Raw genomic sequence first — 16,450 nt, 5'->3', positions numbered from 1 at the left:
TGTTGCCCAGACTACCATTGAGGACTAGATATCATGGGAGCCTCCTGCCTCAGCCTTTCAAATAGCTGGGACCAGGCTGGGGTGTCACACCCTGGCCCACAATCTATTTTAGAGCTTTCTACCACCCTCAAAGAAACCCTGAGTTCATTAGTGGTCACTTCTGTTTTCTCTCTAGACACCAGATAGTTCCTACAACCCGGGCTCTCAGTGTCTGTGTATAAAGGGGTCTCAAGGATGGGGCTTCCTCGCCTTGTAGGTTCACCTGCAACTGTAGCATGGACCAGAACATTTCCCCCGTCTGTGCAATACTGACCTGTGGAGAGACCACTCTGGGATGGTGATGATGTACTGGGAGACTGGATCCGGGCTCACAAATGATGCGGCATAATCGATCAGCAAATAGGATTAATCAGGCTAACTTTATTTTATTTTTTAAATTTATTTATTTATTTATTATGTATACAATATTCTGTCTGTGTGTATGCCTGCAGGCCAGAAGAGGGCACTAGACCTCATTACAGATGGTTGTGAGCCACCATGTGGTTGCTGGGAATTGAACTCAGGACCTTTGGAAGAGCAGGCAATGCTCTTAACCTCTGAGGCATCTCTCCAGCCCCAGGCTAACTTTAATATCAGCTTTATTGAGGGGAAGAAGGGAATAATTTACAAAACCAAGGTTCCAAGGAAGAGCAGGAAAACAGAAGCGGAAGGCAGGGAGCACACCTGCAATATTTATAAGTAAATAATAACCTCAGGGGATCCCGCCCTTCAAGCAAGGTGATTGGCTGGGCTTCCCCTACACACACACACACACACACACACACACACAGAGAGAGAGAGAGAGAGAGGAGAGAGAGAGAGAGAGAGAGAGAGAGAGAGAGAGAGAGAGAGAGAGAGAGAGAGAGAGAGAGAGAGAGAGAGAGAGAGAGAGAGAGAGTAAACAGAGCCCATTCCGGCATGGTGAGACTGGATCCGGGCTCACACACACTAAACAGAGCCCACTCCGGGATGGTGATGATGCACTGGGGGACTGGATCCGGGCTCACACACTAAACAGTCACCTCTGAGCCAGGTCCCAGTAACCCCAACTGTTTTTTAAACTTGATATTTTTGACCAAGTGTGGTGGCACACACCTCTAATCCCAGCACTCTGGGAGGCACAGGCAGGCAGAAGTGTGTAAATTCAAGCCAGCTTGGTCTGTAGAGTTAGTTCCAGAACAGCCCAGGGCTACAACAGAGAAACTGTCTAAAACAAACGAAAAAAACAAAACAAAACAACACAACCAATCAAACAAGAAAGAAAGAAAGAAAGAAAGAGAGAGAGAGAGAGAGAGAGAGAGAGAGAAAGAAAGAAAGAAAGAAAGAAAGAAAGAAAGAAAGAAAATTTCCAGACAGACAGGATCTATCTAACCAAGTTTCCCAGGCTGGCCTGAAACTTACTTTTTAATCCAAACTGGCCTGAACTTTGAATCCTCCTGCCTCAGCCTCCCTAGCAGCTGAGATTCTGAGCAGTTACTAACTTGTCTCACACAGAGTACAAGTCTTTCTGTGGAAGGTGGGATGGAGCAGTACTTAGGAAATAGGCATTAACATGAAAGGGCGTAGCTACAATAAGTCCTTGGATTCCATTCCCACCCCCACGGAAGGAAGGGAGGGAGAGAAATCCCCAAGGAAGCCAATACTGAAGTTTCCAGCGAGGGCAGGATGTGATGCCGCACCAAGGAGCCACATGAGGACAGATGGGGCCCCAAGCGTTGCTAGCTAGCCCTGTTGCACTACCCATGTGGCCACCGGGTGCTTGAAATTCCGCTACACAGCTGGACACTTGGGAGGCTGAGGCAGGAAGATCAGGAGTTAGAGGTAGGCCTAACACTTTCACAGTCAACACTTTCTCAAGAACACACCAAAATAGTAATAAAAATGAAAATTAAAAAGTGAAACTTTAGTATTGTAGAAAGTGTAAATTTTAGTGTATATTAAATAATCTCAATACATCTGTCTGAAAATAAAAGCTGGCCGACGCTATTGCTCAGAGGGTAAGATCATCTGCCTGATGGCATGTTTGGTCCCCAGGACCTTTGCGATGGAAGGGGACTCAGAAAAGTTGTCCTGTAACCTCCAGAGCCCCAGGCTTTCTCTCCGCAGCCCAGCCCCTCAGCCAGGGCCTCTCCGTCCCTCCTTGGTTGTTCAGTCCTCCAGACATGATCTTGAGCCTTTCCCACACTTCCTGTGCCTCCAGAGTTCTCAGAGGAGAAAGTCTCAAGCCCGCAGCTTGCCTGCCCCTCTCCCGGGGATGCAGGCAGGTTCCACATTTGTTCTGTCCGCTGGGAATTATGGATTATGAGCTCACAGATGTTCTTAGTTACACACGAGAGGTGAAGACTGAAGGGCTGGGGCTCCAGCTCAGTGGTGGGGCTCGGCTAACATGCATGAGACCTAGGTTCAGTCCCTGAACCAAGTCCTGAAAAGACCAAACCAAACCAAAATCCTTGACTTGGAGGAGGCGATGTATGGGTACAGAGGACACACAGAAGAGAAGGAAGGGCAGCCTGGGCTACACAGACGCTTGGGAGGAAAGCGGAGAAAGATGAAGACAAAAAGGAAGAAAAAGAAAGGAAGGTAGGGAAGGAGAAAAGAGAGTGGAGATAGCCCTTTCAAGAAAGTGTTCACAGAAGCACCATACAAAAGGGCAGTGGGTTGGTGAGAACTCAGCAGGCGGAAGCATTTGCCACCAGGCCGTCCTGAGTCTCATCCCAGGACTCACAGAGGAAGGAGAGAAGCACCCCCTCCCCCACCCCACCCCATCCCACCCCCGCTGAAGACACACGCATACATATCTGCCTACACACACACATACACAAGTAACTCACTATATGACCAGGCTGGTGTCAACTCCACAGAGGTTCACCTACATCTGTCTCCAGAGTGCTGGGATGCAGAAAAAAAAAATTAACAGCTGGGGCATTGGCACATGTGTGCAATCCCCATGTTGGGGAAGTGGAGACAAAAGGACCTCTGGGGCTCACTGGAAAGCTAGTCACGCCCAAGGGGAGCACCAGTGAAGGGGAGCGCCAGGTTTCACTGTGCTCAGAGCAAGTAAGTGGTGGTGCAGATCTTGGGTCCGAGCACCAGGGGTATACAGACCCTGGTGGAAGGAACAGCTCGTGTCAAGACTGCTCACCTAGAGGCCTGGCAGGAGGGCGGAGGGAGAGGTGGGCAATGGAGGAAGTGAAGGTTGGCAGGGGCCCGGTGGACAGTGCAAAATTCTGAGCAGGTTTGGGTGGTTCAAGCGCCCCCTGCTGAACACAAAGGAACAGCCGGAGAAGACCAGGCAGGTAGCAAATGGACTTGTCCAAGAGAAATGCTATAGGGGACCTGGCCGGGGCTCAGGGAAGCAGGATTCTAGATGCATACACAGGAAACCGGAAACCGAACTTGAGAATTCGCTGCACGTTATTAAATGTTTGGCCTCTGCAGCTAAGAGGATGGTGCTGTCGTCTCTGCAGGCAGCGCAAGTGGCAGAAGCTGGCTTGAGACTTCACGGCCAGCCTCCTTCGTGTCGCCGCCTGGACCCCATGGGGAGGGGGTACAAAGAAGGCAGCTCCTTCCTTCCCGAATGACTTCTAAGTGTGCGAGCCTCATGCTTTTGAACGCCCGTGGGCTACGCCCAGAGCTGCCGACGGAGATGCTGAAGTCCAGGGCGGCCACATCTGGGTCCCCAAGGAGACCCAAAGGAGGCGGGGAACCTCGCAGAGCTCAAACGGGAAGAACGGGGAGTTCTCCCCGTGCGAACAGCAGCCCGAGCACGGGCTTGCCTGTGGTTCTCATTCTGTCGTGGGGGTGGGGTGGGGTGGGGGGTGGGGGTCTGACCACCGGAGCATTGACTGGTCACTTAGCTAGCAATGAGAAATCCTCTCCCAGGACAGTAACCGGTTCCGGAATGCAAAGGCGTCTGCCCAGGCCCAGTAAATAAACCACAGGAAGGAAAGCCAGACGTTCCGAGAGACGCCTCAGAATGAGTCTGGTGCAGACGTCACTTCTAGGGGTGGGATTATTTCAGAAGAGCTCTTTCAGCGTTTTAGCTGTGGGGGTGGGGGAAGCGGAGTGGGTTGTTTCCCAGATTGGGGCGGGAGGTCGAGGTAGAGTCCTCGTTTGCTGTAGGGGGAAAAGCTCACTGAAGAGCAGCCTGACCCAAAAACTGAGGCGCGCTGGAGTCTGCTGCCCCCTACAGGACACTAAACAAGCCGGCGAGCCCAACCGGGAAAAGACAGAAAAAAAAACACAAGACTCCCACTGTGAATGTGCCGCCTAGGGCAAGAGGCTAGCCTCTCTGTGTCCCAGTTGTCTTCTCTGCGAAGAGGACAATATCCCCTTCACTGATTTTGCTGGTTTGGCTCTGAGATGTTAGCCTTCGAAGCTCTGAGGGAAAATACAAACCGCCCCAATGCTGTCTCCCAAAACTGAGTGAGTGGAATTAGCGAGGGGATGGGCGTGTATTCCAAAGCCACCCCAAAGCCACCAAAGGCGTGGTAGCAATGCCTGTGACCCCAGCGTTTGAGAGTGGAGGCTGAGAATCAGAAGTTCAAGGACAGTCTTAATTTCTTGCGGGGTGGGGCACACAGAGGTGTCAACAAAGCTGACCTCACGCACGGAGGCAGCTCAGGCTGGCCTCAAATTCAACGTAGCTAAGGATGCCCTTGAGCTTCTGATCCTGTGTCCCACCGTGCTTGGTTCGTGCTGTGCTAGGATAGATCTAGCCCAGGGCTTTCTGCACGCTGGGTAAACACTCGACTAACTCACTCTGAATGCCCATTTAGGTCCTCGCACATTCCTCGCTTCCCACCCACAGACGATTTTCCTGGGCCAGCTGAGACTTGTCTTTCTAAACGGAGGATGTCTGGAGGGGGAGCCTATCAAGGAGAAACTGAGGCAGGATTGCAGTAAGGAGTTAAAGGAAGGTAGGCAACGGCTAGGAAGACCACCAGGGCTGAAGCCCTACAAAGGTGAAGGCTTGAGTTTGAGGGGTCTCAAAGTCCTCAACCTTGGGGCTTGGGTGGGGCACACACACAGACACACACACACGTGTCATCTGTTGGCTCAACCCCAGGCTGATCTGACCTTCTCCAAGCAGCTGAGGCTGTGGCAGAACCATGTGTGGGTGTGTGATTCTGGAGGGGCTCTGCCAGTGCTTCCTGCCGGTGCGCTGCTGGGGGTAGCTGCCACTTTTAGGGGCTCTGGCAGACCCAGAGTCCTCCCCGACCCAGTATGTGCCTCATCCCAAAAGGAGCTTGCACAACCAGACTGCATGCACTCTTTTTGTCCCATGGTCCCAGAAACAAGTGTTAGTTCCTACCAAGAACCTGGTGGGCCTGCCCCTGTTCTGTAATCACGAAAGCTGCATGGGTATTTTGTGATCTCAATAACTGTGTGTGCCCGCAGATTGTCTGCTGGTCTCAGTGGACATGCTCTTTGGTTTATTTGGTTTTTGTTTGTTTTGCAACATTATAGCTCAGGTTCCTTTGAAACTCAGTCTAATCCAGGCTGGCTTGAAACTGCGATACTCCTGCCTCAGTTTCCTGAGTTCCGGGGTCTAGAGGTGTGGACTAGCTCACCAACCGTGTTCTGATTTTGTGACTTCAGCTTCAGGGTTTTTTTTCTGGGCTGTGCACCCAATTATGTGTACATGGTGGAGTGTGAGCTGTGAAACTGGGCTCTGGCTGGGCATATTCAGTTCTCAGAACATTCCGTGCTGTCCCTCAGAGTGGCGTCTGCCGCTCCCAGGTATCCCTACGTGTGTGGCCGCCACCCCCTTCGTCCGGCAGGCGTACGCCCCAAGGCCCCCGCGCACCTTCCCTGTCTGTGGCCCGCGTGCCTTTGTGCGCGCGTGCTCCCGCCGCGCCTGGAGGGCTGCGTGCAGCCCGGGTCCCTGCCCGCGCCCCGAGTACCCCGCGAGCCACAGCCTGCAGCGCGGGGGCTTGCAGGCGGCCCGGGGCGCGCACGGCCGCAGCTGGACCCACCGGCCGGCGCCGCGCGGGGGCCTCGGGGGCGCGGGCGCGTGGCCGCGGGTTCGAACCGCTCGGTGCCTTCCCGCGCGGGCGGCCAGGCGGGCTCCCGGGCCCTGGCGGAGCGGAGGGCGCTGCGGCGGCGGAGATGAGGTGAGCGCGGACCGGGGCGGGGGGCGCACCTGCCGGTCACGGCCACGGCCGAGGCCTCCATTGTTCCCGGTCGTGCGGCCCGGGACGCCGCCTGCACTGGGACACGGCTGCGAGCGCCTGGGCCGGGCCGACCGGGGCGCGGGGCCGGGGCGCTTTGTTCTCCGGGCGCGGGGCGGGAGGCCGCCTCCGGCCGCGGGCACGGACCGCATCTGCACGGTGATTGCGGGGGACAAGGTTTGCCGACTGGAACCCGCCCTCCAAAAGTGGCCGTAGAAAGGAAAGATGGCCCCGATCACTCTGCTGAGGAGCCCTAGCTTTAAAGCGGCCGGGCGCCTTTCCCAGGGACCTCGCCCCGGAGGGCATGCATGCTGGGGCTGGGGGCTGCAGAAGCCACCTCTTTGGCTAACTGGGGGCTGAGAAAGTACCCCCATCACACTTGGGTTCCCCATCTTCTTTCCACCCATCCCCCACTGCTCACAGACGCACTTGCCAAACCAAAATTAGTCTCAAGTCATCAGACAAAGTCCTAAAAGCCACACAGTGTGACACAGACACACACTATCCCATTAATAATCATAAATCCTAAGCACATAGTCAACCGCACACTGACACCCGAACACACACTGCACAAAGGCTGGGAAAATACCCCTGCAAAGGGACAGTCACCAGTGGATAGCGGCACAACGTAGAGACACACTAGTGGTGCCCATCCTCACCTGGTCACTCACATACCCAGAAGAACTAATAACCCCAGGTGCAGGATGGTCCCCTTAGTAACTTGATTTGCAAACCCACTTCCAAATAAGGACACCCCTCATATGAGGCCAAAGCAGGTCCCAGCAGTCCTGACAGAGTCACCAGAACACAGGTGTGCAAGTTGACACAGATACCCAGAGTCACCCCTAGTGCCACGACTCCTTATGGAGCTGGACATGGTGGCACAGGCCTTTCCTCCTAGCCCTTGGGAGGTGGGTGGGGGCTGACGGGTAGCTCAAGGCCTGCTTGGGTTACACAGTGAATCTGAGGCCAACCTGGGCAATTTAGAGGCTGTCTTTAAAAAAAAAAAAAAAAGTAAAAAAGTGGAGGCCAATTGTGATGGAGCAGTTTTAATCCCAGCACTCGGGAGACAGAGGCAGGCAGAGCTGAGTACTGGGCCAGCCTGTTCTATATAATGAGTTCGAGGCCAACCAGGGATTCATTGGGAGACTCTGTCTCAAACAAACAAAAAACAGACAAACCTCCACGGACATCAAAATCAACAGTCAGCCAGAGATGTGGTATTAGTGTTAAAGCAGTGTACTAACCTGGCATGACGATAAGGCCCTGGGGTTTGGTGCCGATGTCAAAACAAAAACCACCCATGGAACTTAGACCCAGAGTCTCCTACCCTAATGCTTTCATGACACACATGAAGACATTGCTGGTTACGTGCATACGGAGAGACCCACAGGGAAAGGACGCACGGGTGGAGCCACAGATATTCAACAGTTTAATATTTTGTTGTTAAGACTGGTAGTGGTGGCGCACACCTTTAATCCCGGCGCTCGGAAGGCAGAGGCAGGCGGATCTCGTGAGTTTGAGGTCAGCCTTGTCTACAGATCAAGTTCCGGACAGCCTGTGTTGCTTGTTAAACACAGAAACCTTGTCTCAAAAAACTGAAGAAAAAAAAATTTGCTGTCGTTACTGAGACAGGGTCACACTATGCGGAACCTGTCTGAGCTGGAACTCACTGTAGAGAGGCCAGGCTGGCCTCAAACTCACAGAGATCTGCTGCCTCTACCTCCCGAGTGCGGGATACAGGTGTTCAGCACCACACCCAGCCCTTTCTCTTTTTTGCTGGTTTCTCACTAGATGATCTCAGGCTTTTATCTATAAGCACAGAGGTGATAGACAGGTCCATACCACTTGCTGAGCAGCTAGCTACTGTGTGCCAGGCAGCAACCGACTCTAGGGACACACCTATGACTCAGTGAATTCCCTGCCTTTAGTGGGGCTGGGCCTGAGGGATGCCATCGCTGACAGGCTAGAGTCACCCAGTTACTCTAGCAAAGCCCAGCCGCCCACATACACCTGCTCACACAGCGACCTGCAATTAAACTGGAGCTTGACACACCCACCTACAATAATGCTGGCATCTACACACAAACAAACCCACAGGAGGGATGTACATACATTGACACCCACACACTCGTAGCACCACCCACTATGGCGCGCACACAGACTCACCCCACCTCCCACTGAGCTCCATTAGCCCAGAGAAGCTTAGAGCAGAAAACTCCCCAGGAACCCATTAACAGGTGTGAGTTTGTAAGGACAGCCACCTTGTTGCAGGCCCGAGCCCACCCTGCACCTTGAACTTCACAAGTGTCTAGAGCTCCAACGAGCCCTCATCATAGCTCCCAACCCAGGAGAAGCCAGGCCCCTCTCACCCACAGTCCTAGCTTCCCATCCAGCCAGTCTGGAATTTTGGGCTTTTGGCAAATCCACTGTCCATAAGCTGGATAAGACACAGGAGCTCCTGTCTGAGTGCCTCCATTCAAAAGACCCTGGAGAAGCTTGGGTGGGAAGGGTGGGTACCTGAGAAGCCCTTTAGAGGTGTAGCCAGCCTGGGCCAGGTGACCCCATAAAGATCCCCATGTGTCTTGTCACTGTACCCCAATAATGAGCCCTCTGTTTTCCAGGTCCTACCTGCTCTTCCCTTTTGCCCCATGACTTACAGGCATTGCACACTGAACACTGCAGACCCCAAGAGCACTCACTATACAGCAGATAGCTGACCTTTCACTAATCCTGCCCCTTGATGGTAGAGCTAGCCCCATCTGGCTGGCACTGGCATTTCACCTCAACCTGACCTCTAGGACATGAGCCAGCTGCCCAGCGTTCTAGCTGCCCAGAGTGATGCAGGGGCAGGGACAGGGACAGGGACAGGGTGGGGCAGGGCCCACCTAGGTTACTCCCAGACAGACCCTCTCGCTGCGGTGCCCAGGGCACCAGGACCTGGGGTTGAGAATGGGAGGAGACAGTTTCCCACCCCCACCCTAAGGGACTTCAAAGTCAAACCTCCCGCCCAAGCACCCTAGACCCGCAGACACGTGGCCGGAAGTATGCGCTCAGCCCCCAGCCCAGGAACTCAGGGCAGGGCTGTGAGCCCCACACACCAGGGGGCATGGCTGCCAACAACCTCACGGACCGCACCGGGAAGAGAAGGGACCGACACACAGTCGCAGGAAGGGAACAGTCAGACCCAGACAGGCGACCCCCGCTGACAAAGGGCAAGCAAGCGCAGACAGACACAGGGCGGGAAGCCTGCACCACGCCTGCAGACAAAGAGACAGGAGGGGGCGGGGCCTGTCGACTCCGCCCCCTCCCCCAGGCCAGACTCCCACAGGCACGCTGTCCTGCTGGGAATTCCCACAGCAGACGCCTCCCGTTGTGTAAGGATAAAATCAAGAGTTCCGAAGGGCAAGTAAGCAGAATGCACTTACAGAAATAAAAGAGGGGTATCTGCGAGATGACCTGAATTGCTCAGAGTGTCTTGTGTGCCGCCTGCACATCCATTTTAGCTTTCTGAAGCCCCCTAAAAAATGTTCTGAACTCGCGGCGTTCCCTTCCCCAGGGGTATAGTAGCGACCGGTACAAAGTCACTGATTGCGGCTCACCTTCCTCTGATGGATCTAGGCTCGTACCTCCTCAGAGCGGAGAGCATCCAAGGCAGGAGATCCGTCTTTCCCACGCAGGGCTTGCCCCTAGCTCCTGGCCTCAAAGGGGGGCTGCTGGCCAGGTACACGGGCCTCCGGGGTGGGAATGTGACCACTCCTGGAACTGGGCTGAGGAAGTAGCGTCAGGGCACTACCAGGTGGGAGTGCTTCCTGAGCCTCGCTGGTTTCGGGGGTCTGGTTTGGGTCTGCGGGTTGGGGTGAACCTTAGAAGGAACTGAGCTTCTAAAGGATTTCTGGGGGTGCTCTGGAAGCGCACTAAGGTGATAGACAGTGGGCCCTAACCCCTCAGGTGGTTGAGTTTGGAGGCAGATCTCAAAGGACCGGCTTGCAGGAGGGTCCTAGGGACGCTGGCAGAGGCCTGAATTGAGGGCAAGTCTGGTTGTGGTCTGGGGCTACATAAACTGGTGACCTCAGGAGATCCCTGAGGGTAACCACACCCCTCATTCAAGTGTCAGGACCTCAGGTTAGCAGTGCCAGGGATGCGGCCCAGGGTCTTTGCCCACGTGGACAGATGCTTCACCCCCCAGCCAGAGGCCTAAGGAATCTTGTCCTGTCCTCAGACCATTTAGAAGCCTTCAGACCCAGAGTGTATGTGGGGGCGTGGGGAGGACGTGGGGGAGAGGGGTAGAGGGCAGTGCTGCCTTCCTTTCTGAGCCCACTGCTGGGGCTGCGAAGGGCAGGGCGGGAGGTGGGCTCAAGAGGAAACAAGTTTAGGGACCATGGGAAAGTAGAAAGGTCTACATTGTACTGCTGCTTTATTTATCTCACAATCAAGCTTGCCCGTGGAGGAGCAGTTACATTGTTTCAAAGGAACTTGTTTACAGCTCACTCGCCTCTCAGACCAGAACTGGTGGCCCGCAGACTTCCAGGGTGGCTAGGAATCTCCCTCAGTGCTCTTTTGGCCTCAGCCCCGCTCCCCACGAATTAGATGGGGAATCTGCACCTCAGGACCGCTTTGGAAGGCTTTTTATCTCACTCTTTAGCCGGGGCTGGCCAGGAGCTGCAGCACTTCTAAGCCTCAGTGTTGAGATGTCAGGGGCACTATTTTGGGTGCATCCCTTGAATAAAGTACATGAACTGAGACATTGTCGCCTCTGTTGCAGGGACCACGTTTTTAACGTTATGATTTATATTTGTGCTGCTTCTCCTGAGTCTCCAAAAAGACAGTGGATGCTGAATAACTGAGGGCTGGTTCCATGAGAGTCCAGGGGACGCTGGCTTCTCCATCACCTCTCTGGGCCTCTGCCCACTCCACTTCTCCAAGAAATTTGCCAAGGGTTTGGGGGAACATTCAACCTGTCGGTGAGTTTGGGCAGCTCAGACAAACCATCGACCGTTGAGTGGACCCCGAGGCCTGGAACTGCCGTCTACCCCATCACCATCCTGACCCTTCTAGATCTGGGAGATGCCCCAGGCAGCCTGGCATCCCCTCTCAGGCCACAGTAAAGGTCACAATCAACATTCATTGTTGTCGGTGGGTTGTGAGGAGGAGGCCAGACCCACCGGGGGATGAATGTCACTGTGGCTGGGCCATACAACAGTCCCAGGGATGAGGAGGAGGACAGGACCCCTTAGGTATCCCCAAATTCTTTAGCCTGTCACTTGCTCCCCTTGAGGAGATGGACTGGTATCTGGGATCTTGATGGACAGATTGAAATTGGGAAATAAAGTGGGGACTCAGTCGGCAGAAACCATTCCTGGAAGGGTGGATGTTTGCTCAGTGAGACTTCTGGAATGGGTGGATTGGTAGAGGGGCATGTGACAGACAGATGGGTAGGCGGGTGGATCAAACACATTTCACTTTTCGGGGCTCAGGCTGAGGCCTCCTCTCATTGCAAGCAGTGTTGGGGGTCAGAGGGCTGGCATGCGCTGGGGTACGGCCTGCCCTCCTGTGCTTGAGGGCTCTTTCCCTTTCTTCGTTGCTCCCAGACCTTTGAGCTAACTCAAGGAGGAAGTCTCCACTTTGTAACAGGACAGACAGCTGAGGTGCTTGTTAACATATCAGAGCTGACTCCGGCTGCCAGGTTTTCCCAGTGACCCTCTGTAGTCCCTGCCTGTTACAGGTCCTCCTGGCTGGCATACCCTGTCACCTACCCTGAACTTCTCTAGTTAAGGGACTCTGCTGGGCCACCCTTCCCCCAGCTTTTCTGGTTCCTACATAACCCAGCCATTTTGGTTACATGCTGTTTTTTTTTACCCCCTCCACCACCATTCCAGGTTCCCCTTCCCCTCTCCTCACATGACCTGGCTCAATCTGCTGGTCATGTCCATTTTGAACTCTCCAGATGTCTCTGCCTTTGCCTGTTTTGTCCGTTTTATCTACAGTCAACCTTCTCCACTTCGCAGGGGCAGTCATGTCCTCCTTCTGTTTCTGTTTGTCGTTCACACTTCATGACTAAGTTCCCAGCCACTGAAGTGGGCATAAAAGTTTCTTAGTGAAGCCAGAGCCCTGGAACCGTCCTTGCCCCACCCCCTCCATGCACAGCCCCCTTCCTAAATTCTAGGATTGCTAACTCCAAGGCCACCTGGTCCCCTCTCCACCCCTGGGGAAGGAAGAGGAAAAAAATTAGTAAACCACTGTCAGTGTGTTTCGCCCTGGGGCAGAGTTCTTAGCCAGCCCCCAGCTCTTCACCTAGCTGGCCACCTCCCACAGAGAGGGGAAGCCTTGGGGGTTCAGTGGCTCCTGGTTTACCTCCAGCCCACACAAACACCATATACCCCCTGGGCAGGTATGTAAGAAGCCCCCAGTGACAATGAGGGACCCCCCCAGAGCCTGCCCGCTCCACCCACTCACATCCCCTCAAGGTAGAAAAGCAGCCAGAGAGGCCTGAGTTTCAGGGACTGAAGAAGCGGGAGCCAGGCAGCGATTTCCCTCAATCTGCTCTTCTGCCCAGCCATGGGGACTTTCAATGTGTGGACAGATTATCTGGGCCTAGCAAGCCTGGTTGGGGCTCTGCATGAAGAAGAAGAGCCTGATGTCAGGCTAGAGCCCAAGCCAGAGCCGAAGCCAAGCCCAGAAAGCCAGAAGGCCAGCAAGGAATCCTCAGCAGCTCCTGAACGCCTGTGCTCCTTCTGCAAGCATAATGGCGAGTCCCGTGCCATCTACCAATCCCACGTCCTGAAGGATGAGGCCGGCCGGGTGCTGTGTCCCATCTTGAGGGATTATGTGTGTCCCCAGTGTGGGGCCACTCAGGAGCATGCCCACACTCGACGCTTCTGCCCACTCACCGGCCAGGGCTACACTTCTGTCTACTGCTACACCACTCGGAATTCTGCAGGCAAAAAGCTGACCCGGCCTGACAAGGCAAAGTCACAGGATGCTGGCCACCGCCCTGGAGGAGAAACAGCAGCAGGTGTCTATGCAGGTGGTGTAGGGACTGGGTGGAGAAGGGACCCATTCTAGGCTCTCAGCTCTTTGGGGTGTTTAAGTATGTGTGGTGCCAGTATCTTGGAAGCTAAGCAGCCAGTTGTGTAGAACTGAAAGCATTCTGCAAGTGTGGCATAGAGCATGGTCAGGAGCGTGGGGTGCATGTTGTGTGGTGTGGAGCATGGCTCTGGAATGTGGGGTGTATGTTGCTGTATGGCATTGAGCATGGCTCAGAAGTGTGGGGTGCAACATGGTTCTGGAATGTAGGGTGTATGTTGCTGTGTGGTGGAGCAAGCTCAGGAGTGTGGGGTGCATGTTGTTGTGTGGTCTTTCACAAGTCACTCTCCTGCTAGGTGGTGGTGGCAACACACACCTTTAATCCCAGCACTGGGGAGGCAGAGGCAGATGGGTCCCTGTGAGTTCGAGGCCAGCCTGGTCTACAGAGCAAAGCTATGCAGAGAAACCCTGTCTGGAAAAAGAAAACAGAAGTCATTCTCCCTCTGAACGAGGCAGATGTTCTAGGGTGTGGTGGTGAGCTCTGATTTCTACTTGGGGATCAGGAGTTGTGAAGATTGGGGGAAACTGCTAAACCCTTTCTGAACCCAGAAATCATTTGTTCATTTGCCAAATAACACTTTCATGCCTGTTCTGCCCTGGGCGCTGTGAACGAGGTAGACAGGAGAGTGGCATTTAAGGCAGTGCTGAACAGGGAGCAGAAGAAGGGGTCCCACTCAGAAGGACTTCCTGGAGAAGGTGACTTGTAGAAGTCTTAATTCCTTCATTTCTGGTGTAGGAGGTGGGAAGTGTAGCCTGAGCTTCTTGGAAACTTATCATAAAGTGTGACTGAGTGTGTGCTGTGGGGTGGTTAGAAATAGTTGGATCTTTGAGGTGGCACTTAAGGGAGTTAGGGCTCATGCATAGTGTTTAAGAGACCCCGAATTTGCTCCGCATTCAGAAACATAAAAAGGTTGGGGTGCCGTTTCAGCACGAAGACTCCTGGGTAAAGGTTGCCTGTAATGCTGAAGCCCCAAGTTTGATGTCTGGGATCCATGTGATAGGAGAAAACTGATTTCCTTCAAGTGTCCTCTGACCTCCACACCACAAACACAGCAAGGAGGCTTCTCAGAAGGGGTCCAGAGCCCCATGGTTGTCATGGACCTGGAGACTCTGCTCCAAGCCAGCAGGGTGGGAATGGGGGGACAGGATGGAGAGGCTGCAGTTGGACCCCTCAGGAACTTGCTTGGTGGATCTGTGCTGTTACAGTGTGGGGCCTCCCCATCTCCCCAACAAATGCAGAACAGCACCCTCCAAGGCCAGGCCTTAGCACCTGAAACTAAAAGGTTTTGAAAGATTGAGGTGTGTGCGTGGTTTCACTGCCCGTGGGCTTCGGAAGAGGTTGTGGGATCCCCTGGAATTGGTTATAGATGGTTAGAAGCCACCATGTGGGTTCTAGGAATTTAATCCCAGTCCTCTGGAAGAGCAGCCAACACTCTTAACTACAAAACTAGCTCTCCATGGCCCTGTTTAGTTTTAATGGTTTGCATGCTAATGGACCCTAGGGCCAGGATTTCAGAGGCAAGGGTCTAGCTATATATAGTGCGGCACCCCGTGCATGATGTCCTGGCGTTTCTTTTCTTTCCTTACTTTTTCTTCCCTCCCTCTCTTTCCTTTCTTTTTTTCAAGACAGGATTTCTCTATGTAGCCCTGGCTGTCTTGGAACTCACTCTGTACACTCTGTAGACCAGGTGGGCTCCAACTCACAGAGATCTGCTTGTCTCTGCCTCTGAGTGCTGGGATTAAAAGCGTGCGCCACTACCACCCAGCTGAGATGCAGATAATTTTATTTCGTGAGTATGGATGTCTTGCCTGCATGTATGTTAGTGTACCACCTGTGAGCAGTCCTGGAGAGGTATGTGAAGCCCTGGAACCTGAGTGGCAGCTGGTGGTGAGTGACTGACCACATGGGTGCTGGGAACCAGATGGGGGCCTCTGCAAAGGTGCTGGGTTTTGGTAAGCTAGCTCTTTCTTTCTGAGACAGCACTTTGTAGCTCAGGCTGTCCTGTGGTGTGCTGGGATAGCAGGTGCTTGCATGTCTAATGGCTCTGCGGGCCTCATTTCCTCTGAGGCCTCTGGGGGAAACTGAAAGTTTGTGGGTGGGAACACTCAGGTATTCTGCTGGCTGCTTCACCATGGTTTGGTTGTTGGCTGTGTGCTTGTCTCCCTGGGTAGTCTGGGAGCTCCGGGAGGGTGGCAGTGGACTGGGGTGTCTCCCTTAACCTTGCAGTGGAACTCTGGTTAGAGGCCGGTTATCTGCAGGTGAGAATCCCATTCTGTGAAGTTTTTGTTGTTGTTGTTGAGACAGTCTCTCTCTGTAGCTCAGGATGGACTTGAATATGTCTCAGCCTCCCTGTGCTGGAATAGACATGAACCCATGCCTGCCTGTTAAGAGTTTTATGTTACTGGTCTGATGTGGAGATGGAACCCAGGGCCTTCTGCATGTGGCTCCACAGCCCTATCCCTCCCAGTGGGATCTTGAAGGGACTCAGCCCTAAGAAGCTCACGATGAGGAGTTATATGAAGATGATGGTTTCAGAACTCTGAAGGGACAGGAATACCTTCCTGGTACTGGAGGGTGCCCTCACTAGCATGCTGCCACAGCAAGCTGAGAATTGCATTCAGAGTGTAAGAAATGCAAGGTTCCATGCAGCCTGGCTGAGATACCACTTGAGTGGCATTTCTGTGCTTTGCTCTGGGTCCCAGGATGACAATCCCAGGTGTGGCCACCAGGTGGCGCAGCAGCCGGGCAGCCCTAAGTGCCACCATGAGTACCCTGCCCACCTACCTGAGCCACTCATTTCACATTTCTCTCCTCTGCATTCAACCTCCAGGTTCCAAAAGTGGCAGGAAGCCCTCTGGACCTTCACCCTCGGCCTGAAGTCCCTCCACTACGGCCTAGGAGCTTGGAGTGTGGAGGGTGATGGGGTACCCTTGCCAAGGCGTGCTGGAGACTGGACCTTGCTTAGCACTGAGGCTGGCCAGTCTTGTTGGAGATCGCCAGCCTCCCTCCCCGCCCCCCAGTTCTGCTTGCGCTGTTGCAACAGCACCCAATAAATGGTGAAGAGTGGAGCCGGTCTGGGGACAAGTTGGTGTGAATCTGGCTGGCAGGGACCCCTCTACTCTACAGACCACATCATCACTCCCTATCACCT

At 54.0% G+C, this 16,450-nt stretch overlaps 2 protein-coding genes across 4 annotated transcripts in view; one reads left to right on the top strand and one right to left on the bottom strand.

The window, feature by feature from the left end:
• Window positions 1-16,450, bottom strand: part of Brme1 (break repair meiotic recombinase recruitment factor 1) — a 58,805-nt gene that overhangs the window by 18,846 nt on the left and 23,509 nt on the right. The gene's annotated exons all lie outside the window — the stretch shown is intronic.
• Window positions 5,999-16,373, top strand: Nanos3 (nanos C2HC-type zinc finger 3). 3 transcript variants are annotated; one of them, XR_012910934.1, is made up of 2 exons: window positions 5,999-6,155; window positions 16,130-16,359. XR_012910934.1 is itself a non-coding variant. In XM_075976665.1 (2 exons), exons 1-2 carry the CDS (start codon window positions 12,771-12,773, stop codon window positions 16,174-16,176), a joined length of 504 nt encoding a protein of 167 aa, XP_075832780.1. In that variant the 5' UTR covers window positions 10,877-12,770; the 3' UTR covers window positions 16,177-16,373. The 3 variants fall into 3 exon arrangements, 1 of the variants encoding a protein (XP_075832780.1); XM_075976665.1 differs by lacking the exon at window positions 5,999-6,155 and adding an exon at window positions 10,877-13,227 and having other exon boundaries at window positions 16,130-16,373; XR_012910933.1 differs by lacking the exon at window positions 5,999-6,155 and adding an exon at window positions 15,281-15,557.

Source organism: Microtus pennsylvanicus, chromosome 6 (genome assembly GCF_037038515.1).
Source record: "Microtus pennsylvanicus isolate mMicPen1 chromosome 6, mMicPen1.hap1, whole genome shotgun sequence".
Lineage (NCBI taxonomy): Eukaryota > Metazoa > Chordata > Mammalia > Rodentia > Cricetidae > Microtus > Microtus pennsylvanicus.
This window is presented reverse-complemented; position numbering and strand designations above follow the sequence as displayed.